Source organism: Castanea sativa, chromosome 5 (genome assembly GCF_040712315.1).
Source record: "Castanea sativa cultivar Marrone di Chiusa Pesio chromosome 5, ASM4071231v1".
In the NCBI taxonomy this organism is placed as follows: domain Eukaryota; kingdom Viridiplantae; phylum Streptophyta; class Magnoliopsida; order Fagales; family Fagaceae; genus Castanea; species Castanea sativa.
Genome location: NC_134017.1, coordinates 21,326,123 through 21,347,802, shown reverse-complemented (window position 1 = coordinate 21,347,802; position 21,680 = coordinate 21,326,123). Strand labels below are relative to the sequence as shown.

General features: G+C 36.6%; 1 protein-coding gene across 1 annotated transcript; it reads right to left on the bottom strand.

Moving 5' to 3' along the window:
- Window positions 1–16,807: 16,807 nt before the first annotated feature.
- On the bottom strand, window positions 16,808–18,118 carry LOC142634914 (uncharacterized). The gene is made up of 2 exons (XM_075809152.1): window positions 17,222–18,118; window positions 16,808–17,050 (listed from the first exon to the last, which is right to left on the bottom strand). Exons 1-2 carry the CDS (start codon window positions 18,116–18,118, stop codon window positions 16,808–16,810), a joined length of 1,140 nt encoding a protein of 379 aa, XP_075665267.1.
- Window positions 18,119–21,680: the final 3,562 nt, after the last annotated feature.

Genomic DNA, 21,680 nt, shown 5'->3' with positions numbered 1-21,680 from the left:
AAAGAGACAAATCAGAATCTATTCCTAAACATAATTGAGAACAAAGTAAAATAAAACAAACAAATCTAGAATCGCTTCACATATATTCAAATTCACATATCGTTTAATCAATTCAGCTCTTCATTAAGAACAAATAAACAAATCAAAATCTATTCCTAAACATAATTGAGAACAAAGTAAAATCAAACAAACAATTCCTAATCATGCATTGGATCTTACAATATTAAAGAACAATAAAATACAAACAAAGCATATTCATTGATTCATATGATTTTTAACATGTTCATTTAACAATTTATTTAAAACACATCATTGCACAACATTTCAAAGGCAAATAAATCAAATCCCAATTCTAAACATGCATAAAAACTCAAATCTACATAAGAACTACAAACCACAAAGCAAAACATGTTAATATTCACATATTTATCAACATATTCATACTTGAAAAGAATTGAACACAAATAACTAAGACTAAATAGATAAAAAACAAATAGTAAGAATGTATAAGATATAAATCTAATCAAAAGCAAAAAGAACACAAATTACAAAACCTAAATTAAGGAAGAGCAATAGAAAGGGACTCACCTTACTTATGGATCACAAGTTTGAAGTATTTAATTGGATCCTTAGTGCCTCCAGAACGAAATCAAATGAGATTTAAAGGGATTAAAGGACTTAATAGCTCTTTGTTAGCCACAACTCAAAAATAAGAAAGGATTCTTGAAAGGATTTGAAATTTTTATTTTTAATGAAGATCAAAAGTAGTTTCTGTCTAAGTGAGAAATAGAGAGGTTTTGAAGAACTAAAAACATGCGTGGTGTGTAGAAGATTAAAGAGGAAAAGTGCTTTTGGAAGAAAAGTAGTGAAAAAGACTCTCTCTCTCTCTCTCGGAATGGAGTCATAAAGGGATATTAATAAGCTAAAACTAGGGTTTTTAGGAGTGTTTTGGAGTACACTAGAGGTTCTAAGACGTCCTCCACCCCCTGCGGCAGTGAATATTTGAGTGATTAAGGAGCTAAATATAGAAGTTTGGTGATTTGGAAATGAAGCTATATATGCAGTTTGGAGCTTGCATACGCAAGCTCGCTTATAACCCTGAAGCTCAAGATGTACACTGTCCAATGCAAAAAGATTCATTCAAAAATTATTTGCAGTTCAAAAGTTATGGTAAAACCAATGAGTATATGTCACTTATCAGCATTATTTTCAAAGTGATTTTAAGCACTTTTAAGTTGTGATTATTTCCTAACTATCAAGATAACTTCAATTACCTTTTGTTGATATATTTCAAACTCATCATGTGTGCCAAAGACTAAAGGTTATGAACCGGTACAAAATGTGGTGTCTATAGTAGTGATCACGATTGTCATTGTTGCTTCAACAGTCGTTGTGGTTCCTATAAAAAAAATAAAAAATAAAAAACAATCGTTGTGGGTCCTTGTTGTTGTTCTGGCAAACTTGCATGTTGCTTCAGTAACTCAAGTTGGTCCTTAAAGACCAAGTGGGTACGTAAGTTAAATTTTATCTAGTTGGGTTGTTTCTTGTCTATAGATTTGTGAATTTGTGGTTTTTCCGTCTTTTTTATAATAAAATTAGTAGATTTGTGGTTGCTTTTTTTGGTATTTGTGGCGGTGATTTTTGAGAAAGAAAAATGAGTTTTTTTTTTTTTTTTTTTGAGAAACAAACACACACACACGTAAGGGAAAGAGAAATGGGTTCTAATACAAAGGCACATCACAAACTCCACTCGAAAGTTTTGGTAACTATAAAAAATTAGCTAAAATAACAAAAATAGAGTTTTTTTGGGGGGTTAATTTGGCTAAAATTTCATTAAGCTTGATAGTGCATTCCCATTGGGATATGTAACCCAAAAAAAAAAAAAAAACAAAATAGGTAATACTATTCACATATTATAATTTTTTTTAAAGGCGAAACTACATTATTAGTTCCTGAAGTTTATCCTGCGTGCACAATTGGTCCCTTAAGTTTTAAGTGAGCGCAGTTGGTCCTTTAAGTTTTCAAAATGAGCAATATATGTCTTTTTGTTAACTTCCGTTAGTAATATTGTTTAAGTGACTAACGAAATAATGACCTGTCATTTTTTTAATGACGTAACATTTCTTTTTATTTCAAAATTACAAAATGAATTTACACGTAAGAAGTGGAGAGAACAATTGAACAAACCAAGCCCTAGCTGCCGCCAGCAATGCTGCTGCCCTTCTCTGGAGACAGTGACCTATTTCTTCTTAAACATCACCGTTGTTATTGTTAATCTGCCAATCGTGGCATATTTTTTCTTCAATTTTTTAACTCTTACGCTTCCGAACGCCCAGTGGCTGCATCTCTAATATAGCAAGTGCTCTCTAAAATGTCTTTTACACAATTTATTTCTTTTCTTTTTTCCCTTGAATAGTTTTTTTTTTTTTTTTTTTGATAAAATTCCCTTGAATAGTTAGTTCACTGAGATGGAATACATACTGTTCGACAACCCGATTATAAGCTACAAGGCCTTTGCAAGAAGTGTGTCAAAAAGTATTTGATTTATCACGTTTAGGTTTAACATTATTTAAAATAAAAAAAAAGACTTAATCTAAGCTCTTCTTTAAAGGAGGCCAGCGGCGTCACCGATGGTGGCTAGGGCTTGGGTTTGTTCAATCACTCTCTCCTCTTCTCTCTTTCGTGGGTTTGTGGATCGGATTGCAAATGAGTTTTAATTTGGATTAGATTGTAATTTTTTAATAAAAAGAAATGCGAAGTCATTAAAAAATGATATCCTGTTAGCCATGTAATCAACACTACTAATAGAAGGACTTATATTACTTATTCTGAAACCAATTGTGCTCTCTTGAAACTTAAGATACCAATTGCACATACATGGTAAGCTTGAGAGACCAATATTATAGTTTCGAAAAAAAAAAAAAAAAAAAAAAAAAAGAAGGAAGGTAATTTTATTCACCTATATGAATTTTGTGTTTGCTACGGTGGTGGATTTTGGGATGGCTTTTTTTTTTTTTGGATATCAACGATCAATATGGTTTTAACGATGGCTACCTCGGTTCGTTTTTTTTTTCCCCTCTTTGTCAGTGATGGTTTTGTTGTGTGGTGCTGAGTGGTGTAATGCTAATGGTTGGGCGGTGGTGGTTTCACTGGTTTGCAATCTAGTTATTGAAAATTTTTTTTTGTTTTTATTGCTAGTGCGTATGAAAAAAAAAGTATTATTTTAATTTATTTTATTTTTAAATAAAGAATGTCATGGAGAACGTGTTGTAAAGTTATGTAAAATAAATAAAGTGACTTCTTAGTGAGCTAGGGTTTTTTTTTTTTTTTGTCGCATACGTGGGTTGAACGTTGTTATAGACATGATGTAACTTTGGATCGATATCATTTTGTAGGACAATAGTATTTGCATCAACTTAGAATTCTGAATACATGAAGCCCAGGTTCTTAGCTAAATAAAAATAGCCAACCCATCACAAAAGGCCCAAAGTGCTTAACTCATAATGGAACGACCACTATTTCAGTAAAAGTAGAAACCCCTTCATTTATTCGTAACTCAAATCATGATTAGTGAGTAAGTGGTGTTGGAGTCTCATTAACAACTTTAACTATATATACATGGTAATCAATATTTATGTTCTATAGGAACATTAAGATGCATTACACATACAAAATTTACAGAAATGAAATTCAACTTGTACTTAATTATGCAAATATCAAATATGAACTAAATTTGGTATTTCCAGATAGAAAATTAAGCAAATTCAGAGAGTATCATTTGAATAATCTTGAATAAGAGAAACTTCCCTAATTCCTGAACTAAAAAATAAAAACTAGGTCGGAAGGGGGGGGGGGGGGTGCTTAATATATGGAAAAGGAAAATAACTCTATAAGTCTAGAAGTCTAGATTCAATCTTGTAGTGACAATATGATGGTGATACAAAAAAGGAGCCCATGAATCTATGGAGCATAATTGAACTATCATGAATCATGATAGACTAATTTGGTGTAGATCTCCAAATGGAGAACAAAGAAACTGGACTTAAGCAAATAAACTACCAGAACATAAGCTAGTAAATAATGGCCTTCCTACTCGTAGAACTAGTCAATAAAGACATGTAAAAAAAAATTATTGTGAGGGCAGTTTGGCTCATATCTGACCTAACTTAAGTGACAAAAGTGCTGACCATGCAAATCCAAGCTTTATAGGTCCGAAACAGAAAGTCAAGATTGGAGCTTGGTGATTTTGACAGAAGGCAAATGGAAGAAAACCAAGAGCTGGGAAGCACGAGTGTGGCATTCTAGTTGCCGCATTCGTGTCAAACACATCGTGCAGCTTAGATGCAGCTGCATGCGCGTCTGAAACGGTTTTTTTTTCTGACACAGCTCGAGACATGGCCCAATAAGCTAGGACGCGGCACCGCAACTTAAAAAAAAAAAAACTTCATTTAATAAAAACGCAACATTTTGTGGTGAGCAAAAAACCCTAAAATCTCTAATTCTCCACTTGATCTCTCCGTCTCCTCACAGTTCTCTCTCTCAATCTCTGACCACGGCATAGAAGCATCATTAACCCACAGCATCAAACTTCATCCCGTGTTTCTCTCGTCTCTGACCCATAGCAGAGAAGCCCAAGGTAATAATGCCTTTACTTTTTAAACCTTCCTTTTAAGGTTTTTTTTTTTTTTTTTTCGATTGGGTTTTGTTTATAATGTGTATTAGACAACTAGGGTTCATTGTTTTTTGTTTACATTGTTTAAAAGTTTTCTAATTTATGTGTTCCTACATCTGGTTTTATCTTAAAGTTATTTATTTATTTATTTATTTTGTGTCTTTGCGTCTGGGATTGCCAAAATTCAAACTTTCGATCTTGTTTTCTAATTTTTGAATATCATATAATGGTTATGTATTGACTTTATTATCTATTATTGTTCTCAAATTGATACATATTTAATAATATTTGAAAAAAATTGCTTAGCAATATATAGAAAATATAAATAAATATATATATTTAATAATTAATTAATAAACGTATCACACCACACCCTTATCCTACTTTTTAAAAAATTGCAGTGACGTTGAACCACACCCACACCCACACCCATGCTTCCTAGACTAAGAGATGGGGGGAATAGCTTATGTGGACATTGTAGCCTTTTGCCCCTATTTTCAAACTATATAGGGGCGTGCCCTTGTTTCGATACTCGGCCTCTTAATAATCGAGTTACTTAAGTAACTAGATTATTATAAAGCCAAGTTGTATGCAGGTGCCTGCAACGGTGGCGATCCAACGTGGCTTTTGGGCAATAAAGTATTCCTACGGTACTGTTTACAACTCGGCAATGGAGAAATCGAGTTACTGACAGGATTTCAAATCACCTGTTTGCACATGAAGCTCAACTCGATGGAGGGAAAAGCGAGTTATCAAATATACTTGGCTCTGGTATAATCGAGTTGTTCTGTCATTTACTCTCAGCTTCTCATGCAATATTACATTACATTCTCCTTAGCATTTTGAGATCAGCTTTTCAACAGAGGTTAGAATTTTTTGCCGGAAGTTGGTGTTATCTCTCTATCACCTTAGGTGAGAAACTCATTTTCTTCTTTGAAATACAAAGAGAATTTTATTGTGTAGGTAACAGTAATTGAAGATATTATAAAAGTTTATCAACCATAATTTATGTTTTTGTTAGAGAAGAATTTTCATTTAATAGGTTGTATTACTTGTGCTTTGGTATTCTCTTGAATGAGCATTATGTGAGTAGATTAAGGTTATATTAGTTGTTTGGTGCTACAAGAAATGTACAATAATCTATAGAAACGGTGATGAGTGTTATGTGTGTACATTGGGTAATTGCTAGTGTAAATTTTATTGACAAAAAATGAAAAATCTAAAGGTTTGCTAAAACTAATGAACAGCTAATCTTTAGATTTGCAAAAGTTGAATGTACATAGTCATCATTGGTCAAACATTAACAACAACATTTTGTATTGCACACAACGTGTAGACATTAACAACAACATCTAATGTTTATGGTCAAATGTGAGTGTTAGTATTTCATTTTTAGCATATAATAGTACACAAATTTATGAATGTCTTTGTCGTGTACCATCTTATGCAGCATTACATTATTTACACACAGTTGCTGCACATTGTTAACTTGATCATATGATGTTATTGTATTCAGGGTCAATGTCTGGTTCTGGCAACCCACAACTCTATAGGCCTCACAATGTGTTCACTGCTATGGGTCGCTGCTGGGTATTGGAAGATGAGTTCAACTATCCAATCAATTCAAATCTGCAAAATAGTGCTTACGTTCACAATACCATGAGGCAGGAGTGCAATTGGTTATTTTGTGAACAAAAAATGTTTTATGATGAGCTAGTTGGTTATAAGTTGCTAGTGCCTCGGCAACTCGCATCACAGATGCCCAAAGACACAATCGACGAACTTCGTAAAGCATTGAACCGCATAAGAGAAAAAAATAATCGAATGAAGATACTTTTTAATCTATATTGGACCCAAGTTGAGATTCGAGAGTCAGTAGAGGGAGGGTGGTACGAGCATGCACAATTCATGCAATCACTTCTTGCTGAACCCATTTATTAGTCAGATGTGCAGATGTCAGATTAAGAGTAATCGTGTCGTGGTATAATTAGACTTTGTTGGAGAACTATTTTGCTTATCTATGTATTATATCTATGTGTGTCACTGTTGTTGCATTTATACTCTGTAAACCTTATTATTGATTGTGAGGAGCATACATGTTATTCGTAATCTAGATTATTCCCACATAAGGCATAAAAGTTAAATATTCCTACACATGATGTTTTTCAATAAGCACCTACAACATAACACAGAAAACTTAAAATAACTTACACGATGCCACTAATATGCATGCATTGCATATTGAACACTAACGCTTCTAACATTATTAACTTAACCCTAGACATAACACACACACACCACATAGGCATTCACTCAGACAGGAAATCCTCGCAGTTGAGGACATTGTTACATTCCACCAGAGTGAGTTGCTTGTTCGTTGCGGCGGCCAGCTCTTCTGCCAATTGTAGCATGTGAAACCGGGACCTACGGAGTATCATAAGATTGTTCTTTTTCTTTTCTTTTTTTCTTTTTTTTTAGTCACTGCATGCTCATATTGGTGCACGTTTCGCCATGGCAGTGTGAGCGAGATACGGTCAACAAGAGGTGCTCCGAGTCGCACGAGATCATCTTGCAGAGCGTTGGACTCGTTCACGCGAAAGTCCCACTCCCACTGTAGTCTAGCATAGTATTCTCTCTCCCTCCAATAGTTATCTGGAAAACGAGGTAGCATCCAATTGCGCATTGACATTGGAAAATGCAACTTCAGATCAGTATGTGTAGATGTTTTTCAAGGGTAGATGTAAATGGGACTTCAGTATGTGTAGATGTTTTGCAAGGGTAGATGTAAATGGGACTTTATATAGGAGTTTTGCAAGGGCAAGTATTCACATGGATGTGACTATATGTAAGGGCAAGTATTCATGTGAATAAAGATGATATGACTCGACAGTGTATTGTTCAATGAGGTGTTGAGGAGCACATGCAAAACTGCGAACATGACTTGGGTGTATAGTGGCGTCTGTTGGTGCATTTGGTTTGCTGAGGCAACTTTTTGATATGGCTATAGCTTGTGCTACAGCAGTGGGCTAGTGATGTGTACTGCAAAGGAGGCTGTGTATTTATTCATGTAAAGACTATTCAGCATTCTTGTGCTTCATCTGACATGACTTGACGAGACAGTGTCAAGCTGTGTTAAATGTATTATAAACTTTTCAAGGATGCTCTGCATCCTTGAAAATGATGCATTGTAAAAGGATGCATATTTGTGTATTGACAGGCATGTAGGTGATATGACTGGATAGGGTCCAACAGTGTCACAAACTTTTCAGGGATGCTCTGCATCCTTGAAAACGGTGCATTGCAAAAGAATGCATATCTGTGTATTGACGTGCGTGTAGGTGATATGACTGGATAGGGTCCAACAAGGCGAAGCTGTTGAGCAGCACATGCAGCACAGTGAACATCAGTGTAATAATGGTGGACAGCTCACCCCCAAAATTGATGCATAAACTTTGGATGGATGCTTTGTGTTTTCACATGAGTGTGGATGGGTACTTGTGGTCAAGGTTCAATAGTGTCATATTTGTTTATTGACATGCGTGTAGGTGATATGATTGAACAGGGTTCGACAGTGCCAAGCTATTAAGCAACACATGTAGCACTACTAAAATCAGTGTAGCAATGATGGACAGTTCACCCCCAAAATTGATGCATAAACTTTGGAGGGATGCTTTGTGTTTTCACATGAGTGTGGATGGGTACTTATGGTCAGAGTTCAATAGTGCTGAGTTATCCATCGTAGTTACACTCACTGCTCCTTATGGTGGTATTTGACAAGTGGGATTGAAGAAAGTTGATAACAACATTTGGTTTTGTAATGGTTGTTAGGATTTCGTTGAATACCATTCTATTTGTTATGGTTATTCTTTAGTCTTCAGATATGAAGGAAATTCAAGCTTTGATGTTCTTATATTTGATAAGACTGCCACTAAGATTCAATATCCACCCAGCAAATCTTAAAGATTTTGTGATCATCAGGTAGAAATAATAGACTTAGATGAAGATGATACAAACATATCCCTCATATGATTTGCCCACAAAACATGAAGTCAGAGAAAAGTATGTTACGAAAAAAATTTCTTGTACATAAAGAGGAAGAGAGAATGAGTGGTTAGTCTAGTTTGGATGAGTCTGTATGTAATGCATTTATATAAAGTAGTACACTAGCAGAACTAAGATACACGGATACGGGTATATGATACAACGACTCACAGTGTCATATATATGAATTATTCGTATTATTGAATCATATGTGTGGTTGGTGTGTGTGGTTTGGGTGAGTCTGTATGTATTGAATCTATGAAATTTTCATATGAAATTTTCATATGTACCAAACAAAGAACAGTTGGGAAAAATGAAAAGCTGATTTCATATAAACTTAGCCAAATCTAATGAACAGTTAATCTTTAGATTTGCAAAAGCTGAACGTACATAATGATCATTTGTCAGACGTTAACAACAACACTTTCTATTGCACAGAATGTGTAGACATTAACAACAACGTATAATGTTTGTAGGTAGAAATTTTGGAAATCATCATTGCTTAAATCTGAGAAGTCTGAAATATCTCTTTCATCATCTAACGCAGTAATTTCATTAATAGACTTCATGGCTCGCTCTTGCTCCTTCCCCTTTAGATGCTTCCTAGCTTTTTGGATTGCGTGAAAACGGTCTAGGCGCCTCTGCATTTGATTGTTCTCTTGTTCAAGACGAGCAAGTATGTTAGTAGGTTCATCTCTAGGTAACTCGGCTGAGCGTGCCTTAGGAACTCGTAACCCGTGCTATCGACAATAAACCTCCAACTCACACCTCTTCTCGTATAGGGTTGACCATGGTGGTTCTGCTACGGTGAACTCTGTTGCGGTAGTATCTGTACTTAGTTTTGTAGGTTTGCCGACCATGATGTGCTCGACGCTTCCAAGACTCTCGTACGTGTATATTGGCATATTAACGAAATCTCTCTTCTTTCCAACTCATTTCCCTCCATAGTGGTCTGTGTATGTCTGTAGTTGTTGATCTGCTGGAACTTGTGATGATCCACATGTTGAAGTAGATCCAAACTTGTTTCGCATTTTACTATTTGACGTTGAGGTGTTGCGACTCATAGCTTAGTCAATCTACGAAGTTAGTGGGGTAGAAAAATGGGGAGTATTATGGTGGTGCATTTATAACCTCATTTCATGGTCCAAAGTATTACAATCCAAAGTTATTAGGGCTTGTCATGTCAATACAGGTGGGAAAAACACTATATGAACAAGGTCATAAATGTTCCCAATGTCATCTGTCTAGATTCATGTGGGGACCGCACCAATTTAAATATGAAATTGGTGTCTAATTTTCCTCCATCTGTCTAAATTTAACTGGAATCAGTTGTAATTACGCTCACTTTCATATAGAAGTTAGGTGAAAGTTAGCTGAGCTCCTTCATGTTTTTTTCCCACACCGCGTATTTTCAAGTTCACCTCCCCTTCTACAATAATCAAAACCCAAAATCGTTCCTCTCCTACTCAGCTAACGCTGCCTATTCCTAGTTACCACACCGATTCAGGCACCTTAACATATAGCTCCCCTCTTCTTTAATGAATGCTATGGAATTTGAAAAGAATCTCTCGGTATTAATGATGCATGTCTTTGGGTATATCTGTATCTTATATAGGAAGTGGTTCTCCATCTATTCTAATTTTACTTTTCTTTACAAGTTTAATGGTCCTAGATTTCATCTGTCTATACTTTCGTTCCTTTTTGTTAAAAAATTTTATTGTTTAATTATATAATTTTATTGTTTAATTATATAATTTTATTGTTTAATTATATAATTTTATTGTTTTCCTATGATTGATGTTGCATGTTTATTTTTCGTTTCATAACAAGTTGCAAGAAAACTCACAATTTTAATGGTCCTGATTTATGCTTCCTAAGGTTTAATTACTTCTTTATTTCATCTGCCTATACTTTCGTTCCTTTTTGTGAAAAGTTTATATTGTTTAATTATATTTTTTTTTTGTTTTCCTATCACTGATGTTGCATGTTCATTTTCTATTTCATAGGAAGTTGCAAGGAAACTTAGAATTTGAATGGTCCTGGTTTATGCTATGCAAAACGAATTCCAACTATTCCTAAGGTTTGATTACTCCTTTCTTTCATCTACTTATGATTTCCTTCCTTTTTGTGAAGAATGTTTATTCTATAATTATATAATTTTTTTTCTTTCATCTGCCTATGATTTATGTTGCATGTGAAATTTTTTGCTTCAGAACAAGTTGTAAGGAAACTAGGGAAACAACCAGTGTTTTGAAGATTCTGAAAGGACTATAGCTGATTTAAAACTTTTCTTCTTTAAAACTCTATCGGGCTGGATGTCTATCGTAGGAAGTCATTCTATTTCTTCAGTCTATGATTTGATGGATGCTTGTAATTTATGTATTTGATTATGTTAGTCCCTGGCTGTATACTTCCTATATACTCAGGTAACTCATTATTAAGTTCTTGAATAAAATTTCCTTTACTTATCAAAAAAAAAATATATATCAATCTTCCATGGCTGCATCATGTTGTTTGTATCATAGCAAGCTATTTTTGGTTATTCTGTTTGGAATCTGTCTTTGCACTACTAATAATGGTAAACATTTGAGGAGATGATCTTCGTAATGAGCACTTGATCCACGTGATAAGCCCTGCCGAAGTTGCTGCCCCTATAGGTAATGAACGGAATAGAATTTGTTTTTTTTTGTTTTTAATTTTTTTTGTGGACATGCCTTTTAAAACTATATGTATCGACATCCAAATTAAAATGCATGCATATGCATTTTTGAAAAAACATTCGAAATCCAGTTTGTTTTCCATTACTCCATCAGTAAACCCAACTACCTAAGTAGCTTAAATAAATAAATAGCTGACTGTTTTCTTTCTCTTGCCCGCTAGCATTAAAATCAACAATAAGACTGTGTCCATTAACCCTTCTCTGTTGTAAGTACTAATTACCTGAATCCAATACTATTTGATAATGCATCTGATAAGGTAGGTTCATTTCTGTTATCATTTCAATGACTGTAGTTTTTCTTCAAAAATGCATATGTTATTAGTGAGGTTACCTTATCCACATTCCAGTTGAAGGAAAAAAAGAAAGAAAATGATCATTCAATATAAAAGTCATCAGACATTGTGAATATGGTCATATTATCATAAAATTAAAACCATGTTTGTGGACCTTGAAGAGTACATATAATAATAGACAAATACTTGAGAATCACATTAAAAAAACTTCCTCTTAATCTATGGAAGCTACAAAAACTACTCTCCCCCCTACACTACAATCCCTACTTCCCCTGTTTGTTATGTATTGCCAAAGGCAATCATTAAGAGTTAGAGGGTGGAGGTAGTGGAAAAGCACTCTTATACTCTGAAAAATCCGCTCTCAACGTAGCAACCTCAACAATAAGCCCATCTAAAAGCTGTCCATGAGCTACTTGAGTCGTCATGAAGGTCTCCATCATAGCACGAAGAGAGAGAGGAGGAGGAACGGTGGGCTTCACAACTGCACTGTCAGCATGTACCCCATCCTCAGGATTGTCAGCAACAGCAGTTGTAGGATCAACAGGACTCTCCTCAGTAAGAACGTCTCTAGCGGTGGACTGTACTCGTGGTCTTTTTGATGAACCAACACTCGGTCCAACATTCTTCTTTTGTGCACTCCGCTGTTTGAGAAATGTGGCTCCTATAGGGGCTGTGATGTGGATCAACTCTAGGGAAGGAAAGTTTTCTAATTGTAAAAAGTTTAGAACCCTATAGATGAAAATTGGGAAGAATAAACCATGCTTCTTACACTTGCTCCTATGTGCCTCAACAAGCGTTTGAAAGAAAAGGGAAGGAAAACAAACGCAAGCATCAGTTACGAGGGCGTACAAAAAGAAACACCTCTCTATAGGAATAGTATGGACATGGGAGATGGGGAAGATGTTGTGACAAGCTATCCTAAAGAAGATATAATTAAGCTCGGTTAACTCACTCGAGTTAATTCTTCGTTTAGCTCCCCATGTCATTGATCTTCTGCAAAGAAGAGTCATAACACCAGATATAGGAGGACGCTCCGAGAATGGATAAGTAGGTCTACAAACAAGAGGTACACTAAGAGCATCGGATACATCATTTCTTAGTTATGAAAAAACTTTGACCTCGAATCCAAGTACCCAGTGTATCATCAGAACGAATATGGAGATTGGAATAGAACTCTCTAATCAGGGCAGCTAAAGGGGGTTATAAATCTTTACACAGAGACAACTAGTTCCTACACTGTAGATTCCTATGGACAGAAAGAGGCAATTCATCTAGATTGATTTGTCGTTCTAGCCAAATATTCCTATACTGAATTAAGTTTTCAAACCTTTGCTCGTTTGTAACCATTTCAAACATTATTTGGTCAAACACAATTGCAGGCTTAGATGAGGAGGCAGACACTCTTTTTGGATTTGGTTATAATGGTTTAGACTTCTTAGGAGCCATATTGCATTCGATCTACAAAGACAGAATGAAAGCACAACAGAAAACCAATATAGATTATAAACATAGAGACGCATAAACACAATGTGCATATGCATGAGAAAATGACTACATGATGCATGGATACAATTGGGGCATGAATGAATGCATTGAAATGATCAATTTTTTGTATATATATGAACATTGACCTATGCACTCAAGTTATTTGAAAAACATGTGAACCCACAGTGCACATTGTGCAACGAGTGTTAAAGCACTGACTACCAATCCATCAAACTTACCATGGTGGTCAATTTCAGGCAACTATACCCAATTCAACAAACCCCAAATCCATGAAGAGCAAGATTGGCGAATGAACCAACATGCATACCCAGATGTGAAAACACAGAAAATAAACAATAGAGAACATGTCACCAACATGCATACACAACAACTCATGAACCAGTTTAGTTCAAAACTACTCCTATTCATCAAAATCCCCAAATTCCCAATATGAAGACATGAACCCTAATTTCCCATTTTTCACAAATCATGCGTTCTTTTCAATTAAAGGGTAGAAAACGTGTGTACAATATCCATACAAAAAAACTCATTACATATTTCACTTCAAAACACCCACACCCATGAAAATCCCCAAATTCCATATGAACACATGAACCCTAAATTCAATGGGCTTTTACAAATCAGCTATGTTTATGTAATTAAAGGGTACAAATCATATGAACAACATGCATACGTAAAAACCCATGAACCATTTCAAACCACAACACCCAAAATCATGAAAATCCCTACAGTTGCATAGTTCAAAATTTTAGCTTTTAAAGGGAGATTAATGCAGGATTTTCAGTTAATTTGAATGGGCAACAAGGCTAAAAGAGTCTTACAACAGCTGAGGATTGATAGCAATCGAACTGCTGCTTCTGTGGGGGAGTCTAGCGTAGCAATCCAACAATAAAAATAACACTGATTACAGTATATGGAGAATCCACATAACTCGACATTGGTATAATCGAGTACTATAGTACTCACTACCACTAAAGATGAGTTCTATAAACGGACCGGTCGATCACCAATCGAATAGTAATTAGTTTGTACAGAGAATTCTGGCTGGACTCATGCATTTTCTTGATGGGTTGAACCCGTTTCGACTGATCCAAAAATTCTTCATCAATACTTGACTACGTTGATGTTGAGTTTCTAATTATAACTCGCATCCTCTAAGACCGAGTACTGTCTAGTTGTTGTGGTCAAAGTAGGTAGAAAGGATTACACGTAACTCAATATTTACATAATCGAGTACTTCAATACTCGCTATCTGGAAAGCCGAGTTTTATAAAATAGGCCGATCCAACACCAATCAATAATTAATCGGGTTTTACAAGAAGTTTGGCTAGGCTCATGCATTTTTTCGATGGGTCGAACCCCAATTCGACTGATCCAAAATTATGTGTCAATACTCGAGCACTTTAGTGTCGAGTTTATAATTATAACTCACGTCCTCTGAGACCGAGTACTGTATTGTTGTGCTAGTCAAAGTAGGTAGAAACGATTACACGTAACTCGATATTTACATAATCGAGTACTTCAATACTTGTTGTCTGGAAAGCCAAGTTTTATAAAATAGACCGATCCAACACCAATCGAGTTTTACAGGAAGTTTGGCTGGGTTCATGCATTTTTTCGATGGGTCAAACCCCAGTTTGACTGATCCAAAATTCTGTGTCAATACTCGAGCACTCTAGTGTCGAGTTTATAATTATAACTCGCATCCTCTGAGACCGAGTACTATCTTGTTGTGCTCATGGAAGTAAGCTATAACTCAATATGGGTATAATCAAGTAATATAGTACTCGATATCTAGGAAACCTAGTTTTATAAAAATAGACCGATCCAACACCAATCGACAACCAATTGGGTTTTCCAGGAAGTTTGGCTAGGCTCATGCATTTTTTCGATTGGTCGAACCCTATTTCGACCGGTTCAAAAAATTTTGTGTCAATACTCGACTACAGTGTGCTCGAGTTTATATATTACTCGACTTTATGAGTATCGAGTTACTAGTTGTACAGATGACACTCTACGCCTGTTTCTTTTGTTGTCTGCTAGAGCTTGTTTGGTCAATACACCAGCTATGTTAAAACTGTTTATTGCAATTTTCATGAAGCACTTGTGCATTGTGATAAATACACTTGTTGCTTTTGAGATTGCCCCTGCTATAAATAATTTGTAGAAGCTGGAAATCATACAAAACATAGAAGTTGTAGAAGCTGGAAATGGATATATTATAAAAAAAATAAGGCACTGCTTGTAATAACTACAATTTACATGTAAGTGAATTGGTCAATACACCAGTTTAGTGAAACCCCATCTAGTACATAACATTAATGCCATTAACAAAGTGCATGACCACATAAAGAAAACCTTATATCAACTTCCAAGCAAAAAATGACCAATCTAACACCGTCTTCTCATCATGTGCCTGTCCAACTGGAAACATTCGAGTGCTTCCTCAGGCGGTAGGGATCATCCTGGCTGCGCAACATACTTCCGTTATCACCCATCCACCTTGGCTGACATACCTACTGTAAACAGTTTAAATATGTTATGTACAGTGGACGTATAGTTATTAACAAGCAACATAGCCACAACAACGCTCAGATTCATGACTTACGACGACTAATGTGACAAAACTATTGAACAACCTCATTTCACGAGTACTCTCTAATGAGCATCATATTTAAATACCAATTGGACTCATTTGCCAATCCATGCATGAACACCAACGTTTCTCTCATGACTAGTCCAAATACTTACTATGGCAATAGACAACAATTTACTACCACTAAGTTGTTAACAGTCACGTAACAATTTATATTACAAAAGTTGTTAACAAATTTCATCTTTACCTATGATGCAGCTCCACCGCTCGTTGAGTCTGCATTTCGAGTAGGACATGTTCTACCATTGTGCCCCTCTTGGCGACACAACCCACATCTTGACTTTGGTCCATTCTTGATCCATAGGGAGCTCGGCAACTCCCTATCATCCTCGTCCATCTCATTGCGGATTCGTGTGGACTTTGGCTGACCCTTGGCTCAGATCAATCACGGGTTGGGCATCACTAGTCTAGTTTCTTCCAAATTCGGCCATGCTAATCTGTCTTTCAACGGTTGGAATACTGGTTCGTAGCTGTGGTACCTATGAGTCACACTATAGCAAGGATCATTAAACTACTGCGCATTGTGCTTATACTTAGCACAAATTGCTATACGTGTGAACACGAGATCTTGTACGCTTCCCATTTCCCGCACGTGCATGTCATACCCCGAAGATCAACCTTATGCGTGTGTTGTCCACCCCCATTACTCAGAGGATTACCCGATGTGTTAACCTGATATATCCACGCTTGTTCACACATCCGTGTCACCATATGGTCCTTTGCCTTCACTTGATTTTTTTCGAACTTGTCCATGGCATACTTGCACCATTCTTGACCCACTTCCAATTGATCTAGAGTAAGATTACAACGAGCGTCAAAGTAGGAGTTCATTTTGAAAAAGGTGAACCTCACCATTACCGTTATTGGCAAGCTGCGTGCACCTTTCAGTACTCCATTAAAGCACTCTGATATGTTGGTTGTCATTGCTCTGTATCGATGCCCTCCATCGGTGCAAGTATCCACTTTTGTTTGTTTTCAGCTTGGAGGTACTTGTGTGTAGCCGGCTTGACATTGTGAATTAATTCCAGTGTGGCTTCAAACTTTCTGACTTGATTCACACTTGCTACCCTCCATACCAAGTTCTTCAACTCTGGAATTTTCCATCTTATGTTCACATTGCTAGCTACATGGGGAAGGCAGTACCGGTGATGGGCATTGGGAGGCTGCAACCAAGTCATACTTGTGTCATCAAAGCAAGCTTTTATCCCCGAATGTCGGTCAGAGATGATGCAAAGATTGGTCCGGTCCATAACAAATCATGTCAGGCATGCCAAGAACCATCCCTATGTCTCTTTGCTCTTAATTTCAACAATGACAAACGTGAGCAGATAAACCTCGTTGTTAGCATCTGTTGCCATTGCTATCAACAACTTCTCCTTGTACTTGCCATAGGGGTGCGTTGCATCGATGCTTCTCACTAGCTTACAGTGCTTGAACCCTTCAATACACAGACCAAAAGCCCAAAAGGCACAGTCAAATGTGCAAGTTCCCAGCACACCATGGTTGTCGCACTTTAACTGTATCACTGTGGTTGGATCTGCATCTTTTAACGCCGCCAGAAACCGAGGCAATTCTGCGTATGACTCATCAAAATCCCCATAGATGGCCGTAACCACCTTCTGTTTTGCATCCCAAACCTTATAGTGAGACGCCCAATGGTCGTGCTTCGCATGCAGAAGACTACGTAGGGTTGCTATTGTTCTTGAAATGTCTTCCCATATGTATGACTTAATTGTGATGGCAATGAAATTCAAATCGATCATCCTTCCATCATGATCCACTTGCAGTGATGAGCAAGTGTGGGGACCCTTACATGTTGTGATCACCCACATCTTCTGCCTTTTGTTGTAAATAGCTCGAACTGACCACAGACATGCATCGTGTACACACGTTACAACCAGTCTCTCGAGGTTTGACTTCATGTACTTAAATTTCTTATTGAGCCCCACGAAGAACATGCTTAACGCGTGTTGAACCACAGCTTTATTCTTGAATAGCATCCTCTTGCTCGGTTCGTCCCCCGGGCGCCAACTCATCAGACCTGTTTCCAGGGAAGGTGATGGGTCATGAATGTTTTCCCATGTGTTTGACGTGAACCATTCGGGGATAGGGTTCAGATTGGGGCAAGCATCCACATTGTTTTCAACTTGTACTTCATCTAAAAATTTTGGATTGACCTCCAGTCCATCATTATCAATAAACTCCTCATACACATCTCGAGTGTCATCCATTCTGATTGTCTCATCCAAGTAGGTATGGATATCTTCATTTCCATGAGTATACCCTCAACCCTTACAGGTATGGATAGACCCTAACACTTGGGTGTCTTCAATATTGTCCATAGCAACCGCATTGCGTGGTCCAACATTGTAGGGCAAAGATGTATCCGCTGTAACTGAAGGGTACACGATGGTTACAGGAATTTATTCTTGCTCTCCAGCTGTACTGGCATACTGCGAACCCTCGTCGACATTACACCCAACAGTGTGAACAGTTATATACAAGTCAGAACCTATGAATTGTGGTGCCCACTTTATCACTCCCCACATTATGCCCACATCATCGTCACATTGTAACGGAATTGAATTGTAGAAAACTTGGGTACCCACTAGTTGCTAAGGAGCTCGAAATGCAATGGAGATGTCATGGGAATCCTTGTCTAACCCCAGAGTTGACATTATCTTCCCTTTCAGTTTTCTCATGTGTATCCCACGTTTCACTTCAATAAGCTTCTACTTTTGGTTCGAACCTCGGTATGATAGCCCATGCAAATCATTAATATATGCCTCCCCATCGTAGTAAACGTAGAAGAGATGCAGACTCATAACGGACCTGAACCACAAAATTAGCACTAGTTGTATCATGCTGTGTAATATTGTGAAACCATAGGCTAACTATATATGGCCTATGTTTAGGCGTTCATGCAGCTAAACAAACCTAAGCAAATTGATATTTGGTCAAACCCATCTTTTGTTACTTGGATTTTAGGCGAGTCATAAAGTCTTGATGCTAAAAAATACTATTGAATAATTGTATCATCTAGTCCATCAGACACCTAAATTCGAAAACAAATATGTTCGCACAATGTGTTTGGGTTTCATGTAGGATATAGTTAAACAAATGAGAATTTTAAAGCATTGCAAATATCGGATATCTTAATTCCTACCATGCAACATGTACCACATTATTATCTTTAGATACCCCCCATTGAAGACCCACAACATTAAAAGAATTTGTGTTATCATAAATTGTAACACATTATTATGGTCAGATACCCCCCATTGAAGACCCAGTTCATTCAAAGAATTTGTGTTCTCATAAATTGTACTACATTATTCTGTTCAGATACATCTAGATTGAAGACCCACAGCATTCAAAGAGTTTGTGTTATCATAAATTGTACCACATTATTCTGTTCAAATGCATCTTGATTGAAGACCCACAACATTCAAAAGAATTTGTGTTATCATAAATTGTACCACATTATTTAGTTCAGATGCATCTAGATTTAAGACCCACAACATTCAAAGAATTTGTGTTATCATAAATTGTACCACATTAGTCTGTTCAGATGAATCTAGATTGAAGACCCACAATATTCATAGTATTTGTGTTGTTATAAATTGTTATCAGTTGTTACCTATCAAGTGAGATGTTGACAGAATGGAGAAGACGTGGACAACAAACAATTACTGCACTTGGTGAAGTTGATCAATTGAACTTGAAACTAGCAGTAGAAGTTGTGACACAACGATAGAACTCTCAAACCAGTCCACGTTCAGAAGGGAACCCCACAGATTGTGCATGGCAAATGTTCAGTGGTCCCAAAAGGTGGGGGAGGAAATGACATAATTGCAGTACTCGAATTTAGGTAAAACGAGTTCTCACAACTTGGTTATACAGAGACCAAGTTTATAATTAAAACATGGTACGATTCTCAGTAGAACTCGGTTATAAGGCAATCAAGTTTAGTATAACTCGGCTTTGAGGAGCCCAAGTAATATTTACTTCACCTAAATACAGTTGGGTAGCAGTTACACATACTCGTCTCTGTGACAGGCGAGTTATATACGTTTATTTAACTCGATATATATATAGTCGAGTACTGTACTCGACATTATCAAGACCGAGTATTGTACCCTTTATTAAAAAAATCTTCCTCTCATTCTGGTTGGGGGGTATGACTAGAAGAAAACAGTCAGAGAAGGAGAAGAGAAGCCTCCTTTGCTCGTAAAGGTAAGATGCCCACATGTTTTATAGTTGTGATTAAACAATTTACCACTGTACAATTATAGATTATGCAGCTGTTTGTCAAATCTTGGAACAAGCGACGTCAAGGTTGCTGTAGTCCACTGGCACCAGTTGTTAAAGCGACAGTTAAATGGTACATGTTTATCTAATAGCTCAAATTCGAAACTTGGTAAGTTCTAACCCCTGCAACACCCTATGCGGTTTTCACATACAGTGTTGTTGTATGTTCCTCTTTTAGGGTGGCAGATATTATGTTGTTTTCATTGGTCGTGCTCCTGGCATATACGACAATTGGGCAAAAGCAAGTAGACAAGTTCATAAATTCACAAACGCCAAACACAGGTCATACAAAGATCAACGGGAAGCAGAATCTGCATACATGGAGTTCTTGCAACGTAATGGTAGGAACGTGCAGTATGGTGCTTCCCCATCATGGACATCTCCTACCATGTCGACATCAAGCCCAGGGGGGACGTCTCAAATCGAAGGAACCAGCTATTGTGATAGAGACATTAGGAACAGATTGTTAAGGTATTAGTTAGACGTTGCCATTGAGGAGCATGACCATGCAAGGAGGATTGCAACCTTGAGTACTAACATGCTCAGTGAAGTGGTAGCCCATGTTATGGGGGATGATGAAGTTCATGATTCAACACAACAAGGAAGTGCAAAATGAAGCCGAAACTATGGCTTCTGCTTGTGGTATTTATGAATGTAGTAATACTAACGACATGTGTTTTTATGCCCCCTGTGCCTGAAGTTTGCACTAGAGATGGGCTGAAATGTTGTTGAATAGCCTTTTCGTTTCCCTTTTGAACTTTAATTTGGAATCTGTCTTGGCCTGTAATTGCTTGTATTTTTTGCTTAAAACTAGATTTTCAAATTTTTGATACCAAAGAAGTTAGATTAAGAAATATGGTTTCTAGAGTTCATCTAGCACATGATCTATTCCCTCGAGTGTGTGTAATTCATTCATTGCACAAACAACAACTTATTACAAGGAAAAACCCATGTCCTTGTCCATAAGATGTCCGCTAAAGGTTAAGATGTCTGAAATTTCATGGATATTATGTGGCTTTAGGTACCACTAAGTTAACCCTTAAGAAACACTAAGTCAACCCCTTAGGGTTACTTGCGCTTATATTGAAATTTTATTACTTAGATCATGCTTAATGGCAATGGTTCCATTTATATTTTTTTGGATGAATAACTAGGTTCGATTTTATGTTTGATTAAGGAATTTTTGTAACAACTGCATTGTCATTTCAAAGTGAATGACCAATAAATTTCAAAAATAAATAACTAAATCTCCATTGCTCAATTCTTTTTTCTTTTTTTTTGAATGACCAATAAATTTCAGAAATAAATAACTAAATCTCCATTGCTCAAATCTTTTTTTTTTTTTTAGAGATAATTACAGCATGCTACAAACCCTACAGCTTAAACCCTTTCCCCCCTAAACCCCAAGCACTTTGTACATGAAGAGGTGCCAATTCAGCTATAAGGCCTTTGGCTCCATTGCTGAATTCACTATAATTAAAA

Coding starts and splice junctions, on each gene's coding strand:
- LOC142634914 (XM_075809152.1), bottom strand. CDS start 18,118: ATGGATGACACTCGAGATGTGTATGAGGAGTTTATTGATAATGATGGA. Junction 17,051..17,221: donor CAACAGATGCTAACAACGAG/GTTTATCTGCTC, acceptor ACTTGGTTGCAG/CCTCCCAATGCCCATCACCG.